General features: G+C 48.0%; 1 protein-coding gene across 5 annotated transcripts in view; it reads right to left on the reverse strand.

The window, feature by feature from the left end:
- Positions 1 to 3,645: 3,645 nt before the first annotated feature.
- UCKL1 (uridine-cytidine kinase 1 like 1) overlaps positions 3,646 to 18,182 on the reverse strand; it is a 76,972-nt gene continuing 62,435 nt past the window's right edge. For 3 of the 5 annotated variants that reach the window (XM_083507484.1, XM_083507482.1, XM_083507485.1), the window contains exons 8-15: positions 16,984 to 17,003; positions 13,196 to 13,294; positions 12,687 to 12,780; positions 11,490 to 11,552; positions 8,580 to 8,702; positions 6,918 to 7,025; positions 5,162 to 5,318; positions 3,646 to 4,028 (exon numbers count right to left, since the gene is read on the reverse strand). In XM_083507484.1, the coding sequence (XP_083363610.1) occupies positions 3,952 to 4,028; positions 5,162 to 5,318; positions 6,918 to 7,025; positions 8,580 to 8,702; positions 11,490 to 11,552; positions 12,687 to 12,780; positions 13,196 to 13,294; positions 16,984 to 17,003 (741 nt within the window). In that variant the 3' untranslated portion in view covers positions 3,646 to 3,951. The remainder of the gene's footprint in view (positions 4,029 to 5,161; positions 5,319 to 6,917; positions 7,026 to 8,579; positions 8,703 to 11,489; positions 11,553 to 12,686; positions 12,781 to 13,195; positions 13,295 to 16,983; positions 17,004 to 18,182) is intronic. The other 2 variants (XM_083507483.1, XM_083507486.1) reach the window with 1 other exon arrangement.

The raw sequence follows: 18,182 nt of genomic DNA on the forward strand, positions 1-18,182 counted from the left end.
ATTCCTTGAGACAGAATTGCTGTTCGAAAGCACGTCAAAGTGCAAGTAGATAAATAGGTACCGCTCTGGCAGGAAGGTAAACGGTGTTTCCGTGTGCCACTCTGGTTCGCCAGAAGCGGCTTAGTCATGCTGGCCACATGACCCGGAAGCTGTATGTCGGCTCCCTCGGCCAATAAAGCGAGATGAGCGCCGCAGCCCCAGAGTTGGCCACGACTGGACCTAACAGTCAGGGGTCCCTTTACCTTTACCTTTACCTTTAAAAGGAAAATACTGTCGAAAATGTATAAGATTATTAGAGTGGAATACAAAGGATGAAGAGGGAAAAAGTGTTATGATTAGATGGCCCAGGATTTGGGACATAATATTGACTTTGAAAGGTGGGGAAAATTGTGGACAAGAACAATTAAATTCACAGCATGTGTGTCACGTAAAGAGAACTTAATGAAGATGATGTATCGTTGGTACATTACACTGACTAAACTTGCTAAAATGTATAGAAACCAAGATAAAAACAGTTGGATATGCAAGGAGAAGGAGGGGAATTTCCTTCATATGTGATGGACTTGTACTAAGGTACTTAGCCTTCTGGGATATAATATACAATGAGTTGAAAAAGGTTTTTAAATATAACTTCAACAAAAAAAACAGAGGCATTTTTGTTAGGGTTAATTGGAGGGGAAATTCAGAAAAAAAGATGTAAATTTGTTCATGTACACGACAATGGCTGTAAGAATACTTCTGGAAGCGGCAGGAACTTCCTACATTGGAAGAATGGCAGATAAAAATGGTAAAATACGTAGAGCTGGCAAAGCTGACGAGGAAGATCTGGAATCGACGTGACGAACTGTTTCAGAAGGACTGGAGCAAATTTATACTTTATATGAAAGAAAATTGTAAACATTTGAAAACGTTTGTAGGTTTGAGTTGAAATGTTTCGTAATGTGAAAATAAGGAGCTGATTTACATATAATGAGGTGAAATGTTAAAAGAAGATAGAAGGTAAAAAAGTGGTTATAGAAATGCTAAGAATTTATTAAAAGATGTTTGGAAGTCAGAAAGAGGGAGGGAAGGAGGTCGATGTTCTTTTTGAGCAATGCTTAAGGTTATAGGTTTATGTAATGAAATGTAATTAAATATGGAAAACTCAATAAAAATTATTATTAAAAAAGAGTGAAAAAATCCTGGACTAGAAACTCAACGGGCATGGAAAGGACTGACAGGCTGATAGTTCATCCACCCATCAACTGGCTTGCCCCAGCAATTATGGGTGGCTTCCAACAATTTATAAAACCACAGTAAAATGTCAAACATTAAAAACTTCACTCAACAGAACAGAACTGCCTTCACATGTCTTCTAAAAGTTGCATATTTGTTTATCAAATAGTTGTTTATTTCCTTGACATCCGCTGGGAGCCTATTCCAGCGGGCGGGTGCCACTACCAAGAAGGCCCTCTGCCTGGTTCCCTGTAACTTCACTTCTCGCAGTGAGGGAACTGCCAGAAGACCCTCAGAGCTGGACCTCAGTGTCAAGGCTGGACAATGGGGGTGGAGATGCTCCTTCAGGTATACTGGACCAAGGCTGTTTGGGGCTTTCAAGGTCAGCACCAACACTTTGAATTGGGCTTAGAAACGTACTGGGAGCCAATGTAGATCTTTTAGGACCGGTGTTATATGTTCCAGGAAGCCGTTCCCAGTCACTGCATGCTGGATTAGTTGTAGTTTCCAAGTCACCTTCAAAGGTAGCTTGCTTTCACATTTTTAAATTGCTATTTTTATGTTTCTCCTGCTAGCCATCTTGAGCCCCATTTGGTTGATATAAATTTGGATGACATAAATTTAACAAACACATGGAAACCCAGTAGTGCACTCAGCATACAAGGGCCAGGCAGGATCCCTACCTGAGACCCCAAAGAGCCCCTGCCAGCCCGAACAGGTAGCACTAGCTTTGGTGGAACAGTTTCCTGGCTGAAAGCAAGACTTCTTCACAGGTACTTTTTGTCCCTTGGCTAATCTCATCACCGCATGGAAGCCAAGCCAAATTGTGTGGAAATACTGGTTCGGGATTTGCTATAATCAGAGAGATGGTTCTGGTTCCTGTTTTCTAGGGCTCCTTCTCCAGAAAGCCCTTCTCAAATCTGGCCTGTTTGAGCCTCTTGCCAAGCTAGAAACAGGATGGTGCCAGAGAGTTCTCATGAATGCAGCCATCTTGGAGCATCACGTGACTTGTCATGTGTTGTTCATTAGCCCACTGGCCGCATCCAAGATGGCAGCACTGCATGTCACTCAGCCCCAACTGCCATCTTGAGTAGGTCTGCTCTCGCAGAGTATAGGTGCCCATTTCACATCAAAATGGAGGCAAGCAACCTAGCTAGCCTTGTTTTGTACCCAACTGGTTAGTCCCGCAGACATTGCTAGATTATGACTCCCATCATACCTCATTATTGGCCTTGGTGATAGGAGCTGGTAGGAGTTGGAATCCAAAAACATCTGGGAGAGCGGAGACAAGTTCCCTACTCCTGAATTATCTACCACTTTTATGCCCTTAGCAAGGTACCCATGTTGTGAGAGGTGTTGGGATTCATCTGCTTTGACATTTCTCCTAAGACAACAACTCCTGAGAACACTTCATTCTCCAGCTTGTTTATATTTCAGAGTGTGAATCACAGAGTCCATTTGCAGGAGATGCGGAAGGCACAAACAATGTGAAAACATACCCAAATCAAGTTTCACATGGCCTGGAGTCTCACTGAAAATGTTGTTGCTTTTTAAACTCGATGCACTAGCTCCCATGTACAGCTGCCACCGCTGCAAACAGTTTGGCCAGAAGCTGAACTGGTGGATGAGTGCACTTAAAAAACTTTTTTTTTTTTACTAACTGCATCAAAACTGCAATGCACAACAGAATAAACAGCCCAAATTACAAATCATGGTATTCTGGAAAATGGGTCATATAATATCAAAAACACTCCTATAAAGGATTACGGTTAAGTGGAAGGTGTGGCTCTTAATTAGAGTTTTTACTCTGCATTCAAAAATTCCCTAAAGCTTCTCCATTCCTCTGCAGCTTTATTCCTGCTAACTCTTCTGTACATAAAAGCCATTCTCTCAACTGAGGAATGCCTTTCCAGTACACCTGTACCTCAGAAGTCGAACGGAATCCGTTCCGGAAGTCCGTTTGACTTCCAAAACGTTTGGAAACCAAGGCGCGGCTTCTGATTGGCTGCAGGAAGCTCCTGCAGCCAATCGGAAGCCGCCGAAGTCGTGCTGGATGTTCGGGTTCCAAAGGACGCTTGCAAACCGGAACACTTACTTCTGAGCTTGCGGCGTTCAGGAGCCAAAATGTACGAGTGCCAAGGCGTTTGGCTTCCAAGGTATGACTGTATTCTATGTTCTGTATAAACTATTGCAGCTCCAGGCTGATACGACACAATGCTTCTTTTTCCTAAGGGCTACCCCATCTGGATAAGACCGTTTTAAAAACTCTTGAGCTGGTGTGGTGGCTAAAAGTGTTGGACTGGGACCTGGGAGTCCAGGGTTCAAATCTCCGCCAGGAGACGAAAGTTGGTTAACACAAAAGATGGTTGAACTGATGGGTTAGTCAGGCATGAGTGACACCAGTTGTCAACAAGACACTTGAAACATAGCTGAAACATTCTCTCTTTTTTTAATAAAATAAGTTATAGTAAATCTTTAAATTAAAATACATTGCCTCTAGGCTCAGAAACGCTCTTGAGCACGTAAAAAAAGGCAGCAAGCATCTCTCGTCATCCGCTCCATTTCCCAAAAAATATGCTCTCAGCCACGGCCTCTGATGGAAGATGAGTAAGAAAAAACTGTGGTGCAGTGCGATAGTCTCTTTGCAAATGTTGGGGGGGGCGTTTTGGGGGGGTTAAGGTGCAGTGCAGAAGCCTCTTTCCCTCCAGAGTGGTTCCTTTACAAAAGAGGAGCTTGCTACGAGTCCAGGAGGTCTTCTTCGTCACTCCAGTCGGGAGGCGCATCCGTGCCAAAGTATCGGTCTCCAAAATTTCCTAGAGGGAGGCAGGAGGGAACGGGAATTAGGAAGAGCTACGAGAAACCCTTGTTCACGTAGGAAGCACGCTGAGCTGTGTCTGTGCTATTCAGAGATGTGCCCAGAACGTTCCCGTCTGGCAAAAACCCCAAAATCCTTCTGCTAGATTCTCATTCTTGCAACCCGTTTCATGCGCGTTCAGCAAATCCTAGAAATTTGCCACCTTCACAAATCGAGGGGGGTGGCAGGAGCATGCTTGAAGCCTTGCCCACTTCTCGGGTGTTAAATCTGGCAGAGGAGACTCTCTTGGGTATTTCCAACAACCTCGGAAGTGTGGGGAAAGCTGGCCAAGGAGAGGGCTTTCTCTGAGGCAGACCCTAAATTGTGGAACTCCCCACAGAGATGAATCTCCATTGTCCGGCTTTTGTCATATGCTGAAAAAAAGTCTGCTTTGTGGGACCCACTGGTGTGCCGTGGTTGGAATTATGTTTCTTGTTTTTACAACTATTATTATTATTATTATTACATTTCTATGCCGTCCGACTGGGTTACCGCAGCCACTCTGGGTGGCTTCCAACAACTGTAAGACCGCAGTAAAACATCAAACATTTAAAAACTTTCCTATACAGGGCTGCCTTCAGACGCCTTATTCCAGGCATAGGCAAACTCGGCCCTCCAGATGTTTTGCGACTACAACTCCCATCATCCCTAGCTAACAGGACCAGTGGTCAGGGATGATGGGAACTGTAGTCTCAAAACATCTGGAGGGCTAAGTTTGCCTATGCCTGCCTTATTCAAACTGTCTGCAGCTAGGGAAAAAACCACAATGCTAAGAAACGACCCCTTATTTTCTGCATCAATGGTGGTGGTTAGGAATTTTATTATTGCTTGCAAGCAGCTCTGAGCCATCAGAGAATGAAAAACTCAAAAGCTTTTCCAGGGATCCGACAACCGTAAGAACATAAGGAAGAGCTGGTTGCTGGATCAGGCCAGTGGCCACTCCAGTCCAGCATCCTGGTCTCACAGTGGAAACACATAATTGGGATATGAGCATAAGAGAAACTCTCCCCTTTTGATGTTTCCAGTAACGGGTATTCAGAAGCTTCGCTGGCTCAAGACCAGGGGCAGGCCCTCCTAACCCTGGCCACTCACCAATACCAGGGATGATGCGGAAGAGGTCGTTCACTTTCTTGTCCACGGCTGTCGTGATGATCTTCACCTGCGGGAAGGCGTAAGCGACAGAGTGGACGCCCATCTCGGCCATCAGCAGGGAGAGGAGGAATATCTTGTCCTCTGGGACGTCGTGGTCCTAAGAGAAAGAAGAGGGTTTCAGCCATTTAGTTTCACTCCCCAGCTTGCCCTTTGGCCCTCTGGGTGTTACAGAACTACAACTCCCAGCAACCCTGGTTACTGGCTGTGCTTGCTAGGGCTGGTGGGAATTGTAGTTCAGCAACATCTGGTTTTCCCACACCCAGCTTATGCTTCCGGCGAACGGTCAGATGAAATATTCAGCATTGTTCCCTTCATTTCTAATGTTCAGAGGGGAGTGCTGTTACCTCTTCCCTTCCCTCCCAACAGCCTCTTTCCTTCTCTCCCAACTGCCTTCTCCCCTCCCTCCCAACTGCGTCTTTCCTTCCCTCCCAACAGCCTTTATCCTTCCCTCCCAACTGCCTCTTTCCCTTCCCTCGCAACAGCCTCTTCCCTTCCCTCCCAACAGCCGCTTCCCTTCCCTTCCAACAGCCTCTTCCCTTCCCTTCCAACAGCCTCTTCCCTTCCCTTCCAACAGCCTCTTTCCTTCCCTCCCAACTGCCTATTTCCTTCCCTCCCAACAGCCTCTTCCCTTCCCTTCCAACAGCCTCTTTCCTTCCCTCCCAACTGCCTATTTCCTTCCCTCCCAACAGCCTCTTCCCTTCCCTTCCAACAGCCTCTTTCCCTTCCCTCCCAACTGTCTCTTTCCTTCCCTCCCAATAGCCGCTTCCCTTCCCTCCCAACAGCCTCTTCCCTTCCCTCCCAACAGCCTCTTTCCTTCTCTCCCAACTGCCTTCTCCCCTCCCTCCCAACTGCGTCTTTCCTTCCCTCCCAACAGCCTTTATCCTTCCCTCCCAACTGCCTCTTTCCCTTCCCTTCCAACAGCCTCTTCCCTTCCCTTCCAACAGCCTCTTCCCTTCCCTTCCAACTGTCTCTTTCCTTCCCTCCCAACAGCCGCTTCCCTTCCCTCCCAACAGCCTCTTCCCTTCCCTCCCAACAGCCTCTTTCCTTCTCTCCCAACTGCCTTCTCCCCTCCCTCCCAACTGCGTCTTTCCTTCCCTCCCAACAGCCTCTTCCCTTCCCTCCCAACAGCCTCTTCCCTTCCCTTCCAACAGCCTCTTCCCTTCCCTTCCAACAGCCTCTTCCCTTCCCTTCCAACAGCCTCTTTCCTTCCCTCCCAACTGCCTATTTCCTTCCCTCCCAACAGCCCCTTCCCTTCCCTTCCAACAGCCTCTTTCCTTCCCTCCCAACTGCCTATTTCCTTCCCTCCCAACAGCCTCTTCCCTTCCCTTCCAACAGCCTCTTTCCCTTCCCTCCCAACTGTCTCTTTCCTTCCCTCCCAACAGCCGCTTCCCTTCCCTCCCAACAGCCTCTTCCCTTCCCTCCCAACAGCCTCTTCCCTTCCCTCCCAACAGCCTCTTCCCTTCCCTCCCAACAGCCTCTTCCCTTCCCTCCCAACAGCCTCTTCCCTTCCCTCCCAACAGCCTCTTCCCTTCCCTCCCAACAGCCTCTTTCCTTCCCTCCCAACTGCCTCTTCCCTTCCCTCCCAACAGCCTCTTTCCCTCCCTCCCAACAGCCTCTTTCCCTCCCTCCCAACAGCCTCTTTCCTTCTCTCCCAACAGCTAAGTCAAAGCTGTCCCACGCCACCTGCCTCCCTTACCAGCAACACCCTCACAGCCATCATGGCTGCCGCTCCTGTAGAGACCGTACAGTCCATGAGGATCACGTGATCTTCACTGATGTCCTTCGGAAGCCTCAGATAATGCAGCTGGAGGAGGGAGAAGGAGGAAGGGAGCGTTCGGAGACGGCAAGCAGGGAGGGAAGTGTCCCCAGCAGGAGTGCCCTGCTCATTCCTTGCATAGGGTCACTGTTGGCAACCCACATCCCCCAAGACAAAAGTTGGCGAGTACCATCAAGTGAGCCCAGAGGTGGATATAGACTAGGCCAGTCTTCCCCAACCTGGTGCCCCCCAGGTGTTTTGGTCAACAACTTCTGGAAAGCTTAATAATAATAATAATAATAATAATAATAATAATAATAATAATTTATTTATACCCTGCCCATCTGGCTGGGTCTCCCCAGCCACTCTGGGTGGCTCCCAACAGAATATTAAAATACAGTAGTCTGTTAAACATTAAACGCTTCCCTAAACAGGGCTGCCTTCAAATTTCTTCTGAATGTCAGGTAGTTGTTTTTCTCTTTGACATCTGGTGGGAGGGCGTTCCACAGGGCAGGTGCCACTAATGAGAAGGCCCTCTGCCTGGTTCCCTGTAACTTGGCTTCTCGCAGCAAGGGAACCACCACAATGCCCTCGGCGCTGGACCTCAGTGTCTGGGCAGAACGATGGAGGTGGAGACGCTCCTTCAGATATACTGGACCGAGCCCATTTAGGGCTTTAAAGGTCAGCACCAACACTTTGAATTGTGCTTGGAAACGTACTCCTGGTCAAAGAGTGCTGCAAAGCATTGCATTGTCAGCAATATTAAGTTTTATTCATGCCCACTGTACACCATTGCCTATTGTGGCTGGGCTGACGTGAATTGTAGTCCAAAAGATTTGAAGGACACTCAGCTGGCAAAGGATGGACTACACAAAATTAATGGACTCCTTCAATATCCACCTGATCTCTTTGATCTTGCCGGACAGGACATTGGGCTGGCCTGTATCTATTGAGCAACACTGCTTAAATATCTTTGTTATCACTCTGCTTCTCCATCATCAGCCCTCAAAGAACAAGATGCTGAATAATAATAATAATAATAGATTGTATCAAATGCAAGTCATGCTCAGAGCAGACCCATTGAAATTAATGGAAACATCCGTTTCAATGGGTGCAGACCCAAAATTTAGTTGGCCACAACCCACTTCTGGCTAGCCCTGGACCAAAAGGTCCCAGGACAGGTTACAAAAATATCAGAATTAAAGACTGACGATGGTATCCAAATAATATCAGTGCAATGCTTGCACAATAGAACTTTCTCCCTAGGCACACCCAGCGCCCTTCCCAAATCTGCTCTGGATGGGTTGGGGGAGCCCCTGGAACAGATTAAGGGGGTGCAAGGGGGAAAGGGGGGAAAGTTCTCTTGCAGGAGCACAGATCCTTGTGCTGGAAGGACACGTTAGCCGGATACCGCCCCAAACTCAGTCTCATTAAAATCATAAAATAACAAGCCACAAAAGTGACCAATAACTGTATTAACAGGACCACAGTGCAGAGCAACAATGCCTTGAGTTTTGAGGGGTTTGGGATACCGCTAGATAGGTGGCCAAGTAGCTCAGGCCACTACCAAGCCCTTGCCCCATACCAGGCCTGGACATTTACCTCTGGCTCCCCCGTATACCGGTTGGTCTGGATGAGGATGGTGCCGATCCGGACATCCTTACAAACGGCCCGCAGCGCTGGCTCCATGGTCTCCCCAGCCCTCAAAATGGACACACCAGTAATCTGGAAGACAGAGGACAAGGTGGAAACCCACAAGTATAATTCCTCCAGCTCTCTACTGCCAGTGTGGTGTAGTGGTTAAGAGTGGTGGACTCATAATCTGGTGAACCGAGTTCGATTCCCCTCTCCTCCACATGCAGCTGCTGGGTAACCTTGGGCTAGTCACACTTCTCTGAAGTCTCTCAGCCTCACTCACCTCACAGAGTGTTTGCTGAGGGGGAGAAAGGGAAAAGGAGATTGTTAGCCGCTTTGAGACTCCTTAAAGGTAAAGGGACCCCTGACCATTAGGTCCAGTCGTGGCCGACTCTGGGGTTGCGGCACTCATCTCGCTTTACTGGCCAAGGGAGCCGGCGTACAGCTTCTGGGTCATGTGGCCAGCATGACTAAGCCACTTCTGGCAAACCAGAGCAGCGCCCGGAAACGCCATTTACCTTCCCGCCGGAGCGGTACCTATTTATCTACTTGCACTTTGACATGCTTTCGAACTGCTAGGTTGGCAGGAGCAGGGACCGAGCAACGGGAGCTTACCCCGTTGCAGGGATTTGAACCACTGACCTTCTGATCGGCAAGTCCTAGGCTCTGTGGCTTAACCCATAGTGCCACCCGCATCCCCTTGAGACTCCTTAGGGTAGTGATAAAGCAGGATATCAAATCCAAACTCCTCCTCCTCCTCCTCCTCCTTCTATCTCACCATTCTGCATTTCTTAGAACGTGGCTGGGCTAAGTAAAAAGAATCACCTCCAGGTGATCAGGCTGTGTCGTTGCCATAAAGGAATACAAAGGAGTCGCTGCCTTGTTCTTCCGTTTTCAAGCGAAGTTCTGTGGAGTTGTGTTCATGCCCGCCTTAGACAAATGAGTGAGCTGAAAAAGCTCCACTCCGTTTCAAAGTGGGCCCAGACGGGGTTCAGTTCGAAAAGGGGTTCATCTGTAACGTTGGCCAGCTCTCCTTGCAAGTTCCAAACCCTTTCCAAGTAGAAAGCTCCTTTCCTTTGAGAAGGGAGGGGGTAGCTGGTGGGGAGGTGGGCTTGCCAGAGACAGGAGAGCTCTTTCCACCCGGTTGTTAAGCGGAAATCAGGCTGCAGGGCAAACACAATTTCCCTAGGACAGTCATTTCCTGCCGGCAAGATTGGTACTTGGGGTTACTCTGCCTTCTACATTGAGTTGGGAGGCAGAGGAAACAGCAGTCCCATGATCCCTTGCAAGAATTGTCAGTGCACGCTTCACCCTCTGGTCGTGTGGATTTGCTAAGGGATGTGGTTGGCGCTGTGGTCTAAACCACTGAGCCTCTTGGGCTTGCCGATTGGAAGGTCGTCGGTTCGAATCCCCGCAAAGGGGTGAGCTTCTGTTGCTCTGTCCCAGCTCCTGCCAACCTAGCAGTTCAAAAGCACACCAGTGCAAGTAGATAAATAGGTACCGTTGCGGCAGGAAGGTAAACAGTGTTTCCATGTGCTCTGGCACTCGTTACGGTCCTCCGTGCACCAGTAGCAGTTTAAAGCTGTCTGTGGACAAATGCCGGCTCCCTCGGCCTGAAAGCAAGATGAGCGCCGCAACCCCATAGCCACCTTTGCCTGGACTTAACAGTCCAGGGGTCTTTTACCCTTTTTTAAACCTAGTGTGGATTTGTGTGTGTGCTTCTCTAAGAATACTTAATCAAACACTGAAATCTCCCCACCGCTTCACTCCAAGCATTCTTGAGAATTATTCCTTTTTTAAAAAATCAACACCAATGTTTTTCAGGAAGACTCAGTGGGAGTTTGTCATCCTGCCCAGCTGTTCTCCGATAAATTATCCCTCTTTTTCAGGATCCTGGAAAAGGAGCCTTTATTAAAGTGATACCAAATGCATTTGAATTGAATCAGTTAATTAATTTTAAACCGAGTGAAGCTAGGCAATTAATCAATTAGAAAATCTTTTAAATAGTAGAAAACCTTTCTCTTGCTACATAATCCTCTTGCTTCCTTCAGTTGCTGGTGGGTTCTTCTCAACAGAAACTGGGCCTGTTCTTTCCTTTTGTGTCAGGTTGAATTGGGAATTCCATTCCACCCTTTGCTGCAGATACGTGGGATTGTTACATGTGACATGTCTGTTTACATTCCAGCACAGATTGCTGGAGTCCCGTGAGCGGACGTTCCGCTCTGTATTGCTTTTGTTTTCTCTCTCCCCGAGAAAAACGACAAGGAGAGAAGCCATGTTTTTCTTTGTCCTGATTTATATATCATAAATGCGTAGTTTAGTATAGTATCCACGCCTCGAGCCTGATCTGTTGTGTGTTTACTCTGCTGAGTAATGTGTGCTCTTGCATGCACAGTAGCATGAGTCGCGGACGCACGTCGGAGGAGGATGACTGATGGATCTCCGCAATGGCAAGGCTGAGAAGGGACACGCTCCGGCTGGGGCCAAGCCAGCTGGCTTTCCATCCCACGGTTCCAACACTCTCCAGGTGCACCAGACTCAAGGATGCTCAGACCCAGATGTGTGCTATTTTTAGGAGAAAGCTGTCCAAAAGCTCTGAGTTATTGAAAACTACTGAATGTGCAGATACAGAAACCCAGGGGTCACTATTGTGACACCGACAGGTTCAGGAGTGACTGCCAGCACAGCACCTGTCAAAGGCTTCAGCAAATATCCCCTCAAAACACCGCAATGCAAAAGGAGAGAGTTAAGATTTGTCCCAAATAGAAGATGCCACAAGCAGAAAGCTGGAACTATGAATCAAAACAGGAGGAGGTTTCACACACCAATGGTTTTCTCCGGACTCTGCTTTGAGAATCCTCTGCCAGCGACACTTACTTGCTTCCCACTGTAATTTCGGCCTTCATAGTCCTGCCCTTGCGGGGTCTGAACTGTGCAGGTCTGGAAAGGCAACAGCACACAGGAATTAATAGGGAATTTGGGCAGGGACAGAGTCCAAGTGAGAAATACGGGGCTCATCAGTGGCAGAAAAGCAGAATAAATTACGCAAAACAAACAGACGTGTGCATTTTTAAAAAACAACTTTCCTTAGGACAGAATGCAAGCGCCCATCGCTGAAACCATTTCTATCCAGCTTTCTTCCCAGGCCACAAAAAGGGTGGAGAGAGAGGGTGAGGTTCTAGAGGATTTTATGAGCAAGGAAGGTCACTTTTGGGGCATAATTAAGTTTAGCCTGATATTGCTTCTTTAAACTGTTTTCAGCAAGAGAAGAAAACTCATCTCTGGACTTGAACGCCACTGCTTTTGTGGCATCACCTGCCCTCAAATTTTCTTCTTAGATTTAGGGCTGAATAGAACGTTTTCCAGGTCCACCTTCTAGCATGAAATCCATGATTTCAGGTGGGGCAAACCTCACTCTCTGAAAGCCCCCCAACTCTGCTTTTCTCATAGCTGTTTGACGCTGTTCACAAATCACCTCCCTGCCTCACAGTCTGGTGCCAAATCAGTCATTTCCCCTCTGTATTTGCCTCAAGCAATCCCAAGCCATTGGAGATTATACACAGGAGGCAACATTGCAATAGAATGCAACTAATCAGATGGGAGATGGGCGCCATTTTGAGCGAGGGCAATGCCACTTATAGAGGTCACATGGGTGATCCCAACCAATCAAGAGGATGCAAAATGAGCATGCTGCCTGCTCCCTCCCAATGATACTGCGACAAATCACCCAAAGAGATGGGATCCTCTTTCAAAAGAGTCCTGATCCCTTTCAGCTCAGCCATGGTTTGGAACAGGGGTCAGCAGACTTTTTCAGCAGGGGGCCGGTCCACTGTCCCTCAGACCCTGTGGGCGGCAGGGCCAGATTATATTTTTTGGGGGGGAATGAATGAATTCCTATGCCCCACAAATAACCCAGAGATGCATTTTAAATAAAAGGACACATTCTACTCATGTAAAAGCACGTTGATTCCTGGACTGTCCGCAGGCCGGATTTAGAAGGCGATTGGGCCAGATCCTGCCTCAGGGCCTTAGTTTGCCTACCCGTAGTTTGGAAGAACGCTTTGATCAGCCTACCTGGAAAGGCAGGAAGGACAGTGCATGTTCAATCAAGAGACGCATCAGCCGTTTGGAGTAGAATATAAACTCATCCCGACTTGTCTCCTTGTCCCTGAAAGGGTAACAAAGAGGAGAGAAAGAAGGTATTAGGTTCATGGAATTATAAGAGTTGGAAGGGACCTGAGGGTCATCTAGTCCAACCCCCTGCGATGCTGTAATCTTAGCTAAAGCATCCATGACAAATGGCCACGCAACCACTGCTTAAAAGCCTCCAAGGAAGGGGAGTCTACAACCTCCCGAGGGAGACGGTTCCCCCGTCAAACTGCTCTTACTGTCAGAAAGTTCTTCCCATTGTTTTGTCAAACTCTCCTTTCTTGCCACTTGTGTGGCAGAGTACAGGAAAGGGGGGGGTCTAAAGATGGATGCTCAACAGGCAACAGTTTGCTTCCTGCTCTCAATGGAGTAAGCGGCTCGCCAGGAGCTCTCCGTAGTGCTGAAAAGAACTTAGAACAAGGCACCCAACTCACCGGATGATTGTGTGCATGCCTTTCACTTGCGGGGTGTTCTTCAGCACACTGAGAGTCTTGGGGAGAGGGTGGCATTGGTGGGCCGAGGCCAGTGCTGCCCTGAAGAAAAAGAGGAGAATTAAAGTCAAGTTAAAGGCTTCTTGGGGAAGTCCTGCTTCCTCCCCCAGCCAGAGAAGCCACCCCAAAGATCCCACAGCTTTCCTCATCCGAACCAACCACACAGACCTTTTGCCATGGCTAAAACACCCCATGGACAGGCTCAATGGGGAAGGGAATCTTGTGGGATGTAAAACTGCAGTCCAGTACAACATTCCTACAGTGGACATGTTAGGGGATGTTTTGCACCACTCAGGAGAAGACTTCCTGTTTCCTCCTGAGCTGGGACAGACTTCCACTATATGTGACTTGAAGAGAGGGTGGTCTGTTGTACTTGCATGGAGGAGCACACGGCCTCCATGTTCTGATCAGTGTGTGTTCTCCATTTTGTATGTTGCTGTGTGTTTGGAGAAGTGACTGTCTAGTCTCAGTCACTTGGGACTAACTTATTTATGGAACACAGTGGTACCTCTGATTGCGAATGGGATCCATTCCAGAGGCCCATTCGCAACATGAAAAGAGCGCAACCCACAGCGGTGCATTTATGCATGCGATTCACCACTTCTGCGCATGCTTGTGATGCCATTTTGCGCTTCTGTTTATGTGCGAGCGGCGAAACCCGGAAGTAACCCTTTCCGGTACTTCCGGGCCGCCGCGGGACATAACCTGAAAGAACGTAACATGAAGCAGACGTAACATGAGGTATGACTGTAGTTCTAGTTGTTATGAAACCTAAGCCTGCCTTCAGGGACATGTCTGTGAAACTGATTGGATCTGTGAGTAAATTACATTTATATTAACGTTAATCAGATTCTTGTGTTTATTCTTTTTAAGAGGGATTTTACCAGGAAGGAATCTTTTAATAGTAAGACTCAGATGAGTCCGCAACAAGCTGCTTGCTTTGTAATTTAAAAAGGGGGATGTTTGGAACTATGCTAGAATATGGAACTTGCTGGCGCAAGTTGGGAAGGATATCATGAAATAGTATATCCTCTCCTGCCTTCCTAATCATCCCCATGAATCTCACTCCCGGCCACCTCTCTTGAGTAAGTTATTGGCAGCGCTTAGGGAGCCGTGGCTGAACTTGCCACCAGAGGTTGGGCAGGGTGGAACCAAGAAGAGCCTGCCGGATCAGGCCCAGGGTCCATCTGGTCCAGGATCCTGATCTCACATTGGCCAGCCAGATGCCTCTGGGAAACCTGCCCAGGGATCCGAACACAGGACCGACTCTTCCCTCCTTTGGTTTCCAGAATATTGCTGCCTCCAACTGTGGGGTCAGGGCACTGGCAACCTTTGGGATGAGGGGCGGGATATAAATTACCGTATTTTCGCTCTATATATCGGTGTGCACTGATCCCTTTTGCTCTTCTGGCTTCAGCGATAGCTGCGCAGCCTGCATTCACTCCATAAGACGCACACACATTTCCCCTTACTTTTTAGGAGGGGGTTAAGTGCGTCTTATAGAGCAAAAAATATGGTAGATAGATGGATGACAGAGAGATAACAAGACTGGTGACTGGGAGCGGCCACCGAGACCACATAACACCGGTCTTGAAAGACCTACACTGGCTCCCAGTACGTTTCCGAGCACAATTCAAAGTGTTGGTGCTGACCTTTAAAGCCCTAAATGGCCTCGGTCCAGTAGACCTGAAGGAGTGTCTCCACCTCCATTGTTCTGCCCGGACACTGAGGTCTAGCTCTGAGGGCATTCTGGTGGTTCCCTCGCTGCGAGAAGCCAAGTTACAGGGAACCAGGCAGAGGGCCTTCTCGGTAGTGGCACCCACACTGTGGAACGCTCTGCCATCAGATGTCAAAGAGAAGAACAACTACCAGACTTTTAGAAGATATCTGAAGGCAGCCCTGTTTAGGGAAGCTTTTAATGCTTAATAGACTAGTGTGTTTTAATATTCTGTTGGGAGCCACCCAGAGTGGCTGGGGAAACCCAGGCAGATGGGCAGGGTATAAATAATAAATTTATTTATTTATTTATTTATTTATTATTATTACTATTATTATTATTATTATTATTTCAAAGCAGCCTAAGGGGTGGAGTTCTGTCTTCTGCGGGTGGTGGGGCGAAGGACAAAGCCTCGTTGCCAAAATGAAAACTGGAGCCCAGCTTCCTTAGTTGTTGGAGGAATAAAAGGGTCAGGATGAGTCACATCTGAATGACAAACCGGTGGTTTCGAGGAGCGGCCGGCAGCTTAGCTAGCAGCTTGGAGGAGGAAGAGGAAGGAGCTTCTAATTAGGACACCCTTTATTTGTTCAACGCCAGGCTTTTTGTGTCCCCTGTGTCTGTGTGGTTGGTTTGGGTGGGCAAAGTGCCTTGTGGAGATCCTTTCCGCTCGCGGACGCACACACGCGAGCCTTAATTCAGGGCGAGCGGGGAAAAAGAGGAACATTAAAACATGCACACGCAAAAAAGAAGCTGGTTAAAGGTTTGTGCCTCGCCAGTTTTGGGTCTGGGAGAAAGAGGCGAACACGCAAACACACAGAGAACCAGCCACAAGCCACTCGAATGGAAGAGGGTTAATCAGGAGTCAGGGAGATGGTACAGAGCTGTACGAATGCTTAGCAAGGAGCTAGAAAGAGTCTCAGATCTATGGACTTTTCAAGGGTTCTGGCGGAAGATCTCAAGGGAGCCCTTGTGCCCACGGGCGCCATGTTGTCAACTCCTTCATTACTTATTTACTTGTGTGTTTGTGTGTGTGTGTGAATTTGTTTCTACTAAAGGATTTTTAAAATAGCAACCGTGGGAGACCCTGATCTGCACTGGGACCGTATTGGGAGGTAGAGGAACAGTTTATCCCTCAATGCTGCACCCCTGATTAATATATTTTTAATCCCCAAATAGAAGCCAGCAGAAGCTTCCCTTCCAGAACAAGTAACTGTTGGGGGGGTATTTACTAGGACCATAGTAAAAGGCGGGGGGGGGGGAGTTTAAAGATTCAATCCTCCATTGCAAGGGGTTAGACTGGACGGTGCTCAGCATCCCTTCCAATATAACATTTCAATTATTCTGTGAAATACTCCCTCCATCCATGCCATGGTCCCATTGGGATAAAACAGTCATAAAACAGTTTGGGGGGAGCGGGGGGGGGGGCTTGATTCAGCTTAATGAGCGACAGCTGCTTGATCCCTCAAGACTGTTTTGTTGTTGTTGTTTCTGCTGTTTTTGTGTTCTCATCTGTTCTTAATTGTCTTTGTTGTACATCGCCCTGAGATGGTTGTTTAGCAGGCAATTAGCAAATCGATAATAATAGTACACCCTCCTGGCAAAATTGGGAGAAGTTCAAAGGAAGGCTGTGCTCCAGTTCATAGATTGTTTGGGGAAGCGCAAATTGGGCTGGGTTTGCATTGACATGTGACCCAGACTGAATTTCTGCCCCACGCCTTATATCCTGGGTACCACGGGACTCCCCAGCTCTCTCGTATGTTAAGTTGCTCATTATGCTATAAACCTTCCAGTGGCTTATAGCTGGGTGGGGTGGGGGTGGGGGTGGAGGTATATAACTTTCTTAATTAAAAAGATACCCCCGCTATAGGGGGTGCGCCGACCCACACGGTAGATTCCTCATCATGCAGGCCTAGACCTAGACTTTGGCAAAAGCTTGACACTCGATTTAGTATTCAAACCAAACCAAAAGAAAAAAAAGAAAATAGTAAGTCGGAGGGTGCAATTTGATCCTCACATATCCCAGCGAAGTTTCCTCTGTTCATCAGATGGGAGTTGTAGTTCAGGGATGAGCCAAGCAGGTAATAGACAACCAAACGCACAGAGAGACACAGATAACCAAAGAAGGAGGGAAGAGAAAATAAAGCAGGGAAATAAGAGCACTGAATTCTTTTTAAAAAAAGGGGGGGGAATTTGCCCTGGAAAAGCGTCTTGCATCTCTTTTGCCTGGATGCAGAATCCTTGACCTGTAACAAAATCATTTGTATGGCTGGGTGGAGAGGAGTAGGAACGCCTGGCTTTGGCATGGAATTTGTCACATGCGGCCCCTGGGAGGTTGCCTGCAAGGTCGTGTGGCCCTCAGGCTGGTCCTTACCAAACTTTGCCCGCTCCCACACCAACTTAGTCTTACAGGGTGTTTTCTGGCACAGCCTCTGAAGGATTGCACAGGGCAGAGGTGTCAACTTCTGCAAGAGCTGGGAGAAGCTGTAACTCAGGGAATTCTCCCATGAGAACCTCTCAAGTGTATCAAACGCCTTCTCGACGATTCAGGGCCATTACTGCCAAAATAGCATCGCATTTGGAGGTCTGCTTTATTAAAATAACCCAGTAGCAAGTGTGTTAAAACGGAAAGAATGTTCAGAACCCAAGAAGAGCCTGCAGGATCAAGCCAGTGGCTCATGTAGTTATCTCCTGCTTGGACTACTGCAATGCGCTCTACATGGGGCTACCTTTGAAGGTGACTTAGAAACTAATCCAGCGGCAGCTAAGCTGGTGACTGGGAGCGGCTGCCGAGGCCATGTAACACCGGTCCTGAAAGATCTTCACTGGCTCCCAGTACGTTTTTGAGCACAATTCAAAGTGTTGGTGCTGACCTTTAAAGCCCTAAATGGCCTCGGCCCGGTAGACCTGAAGGAGCGTTTCCACCGCCATCATTCAGCCTGGACACTGAGGTCCAGCGCTGAGGGCCTTCTGGCGGTTCCCTCCCTGCAAGAAGTGAGGTCACAGGGAACCAGGCAGAGGGCCTTCTCGGTAGTGGCGCCTGCCCTGTGGAACGCCCTCCCAGCAGATGTCAAGGCAATAAACAACTATTTTACTTTTAAAAGACAACTGAAGGCGCCCCCATTTAGTGAAGATTTTAATGTCTGATGCTGTATTGTTTTTAATATTCAGTTGGAAGCTGCCCAGAGTGGCTGGGGAAACCCAGCCAGATGCACG

The sequence above is a fragment of the Podarcis liolepis genome (genome assembly GCF_965112155.1).
Source record: "Podarcis liolepis genome assembly, chromosome: 6".
Lineage (NCBI taxonomy): Eukaryota > Metazoa > Chordata > Lepidosauria > Squamata > Lacertidae > Podarcis > Podarcis liolepis.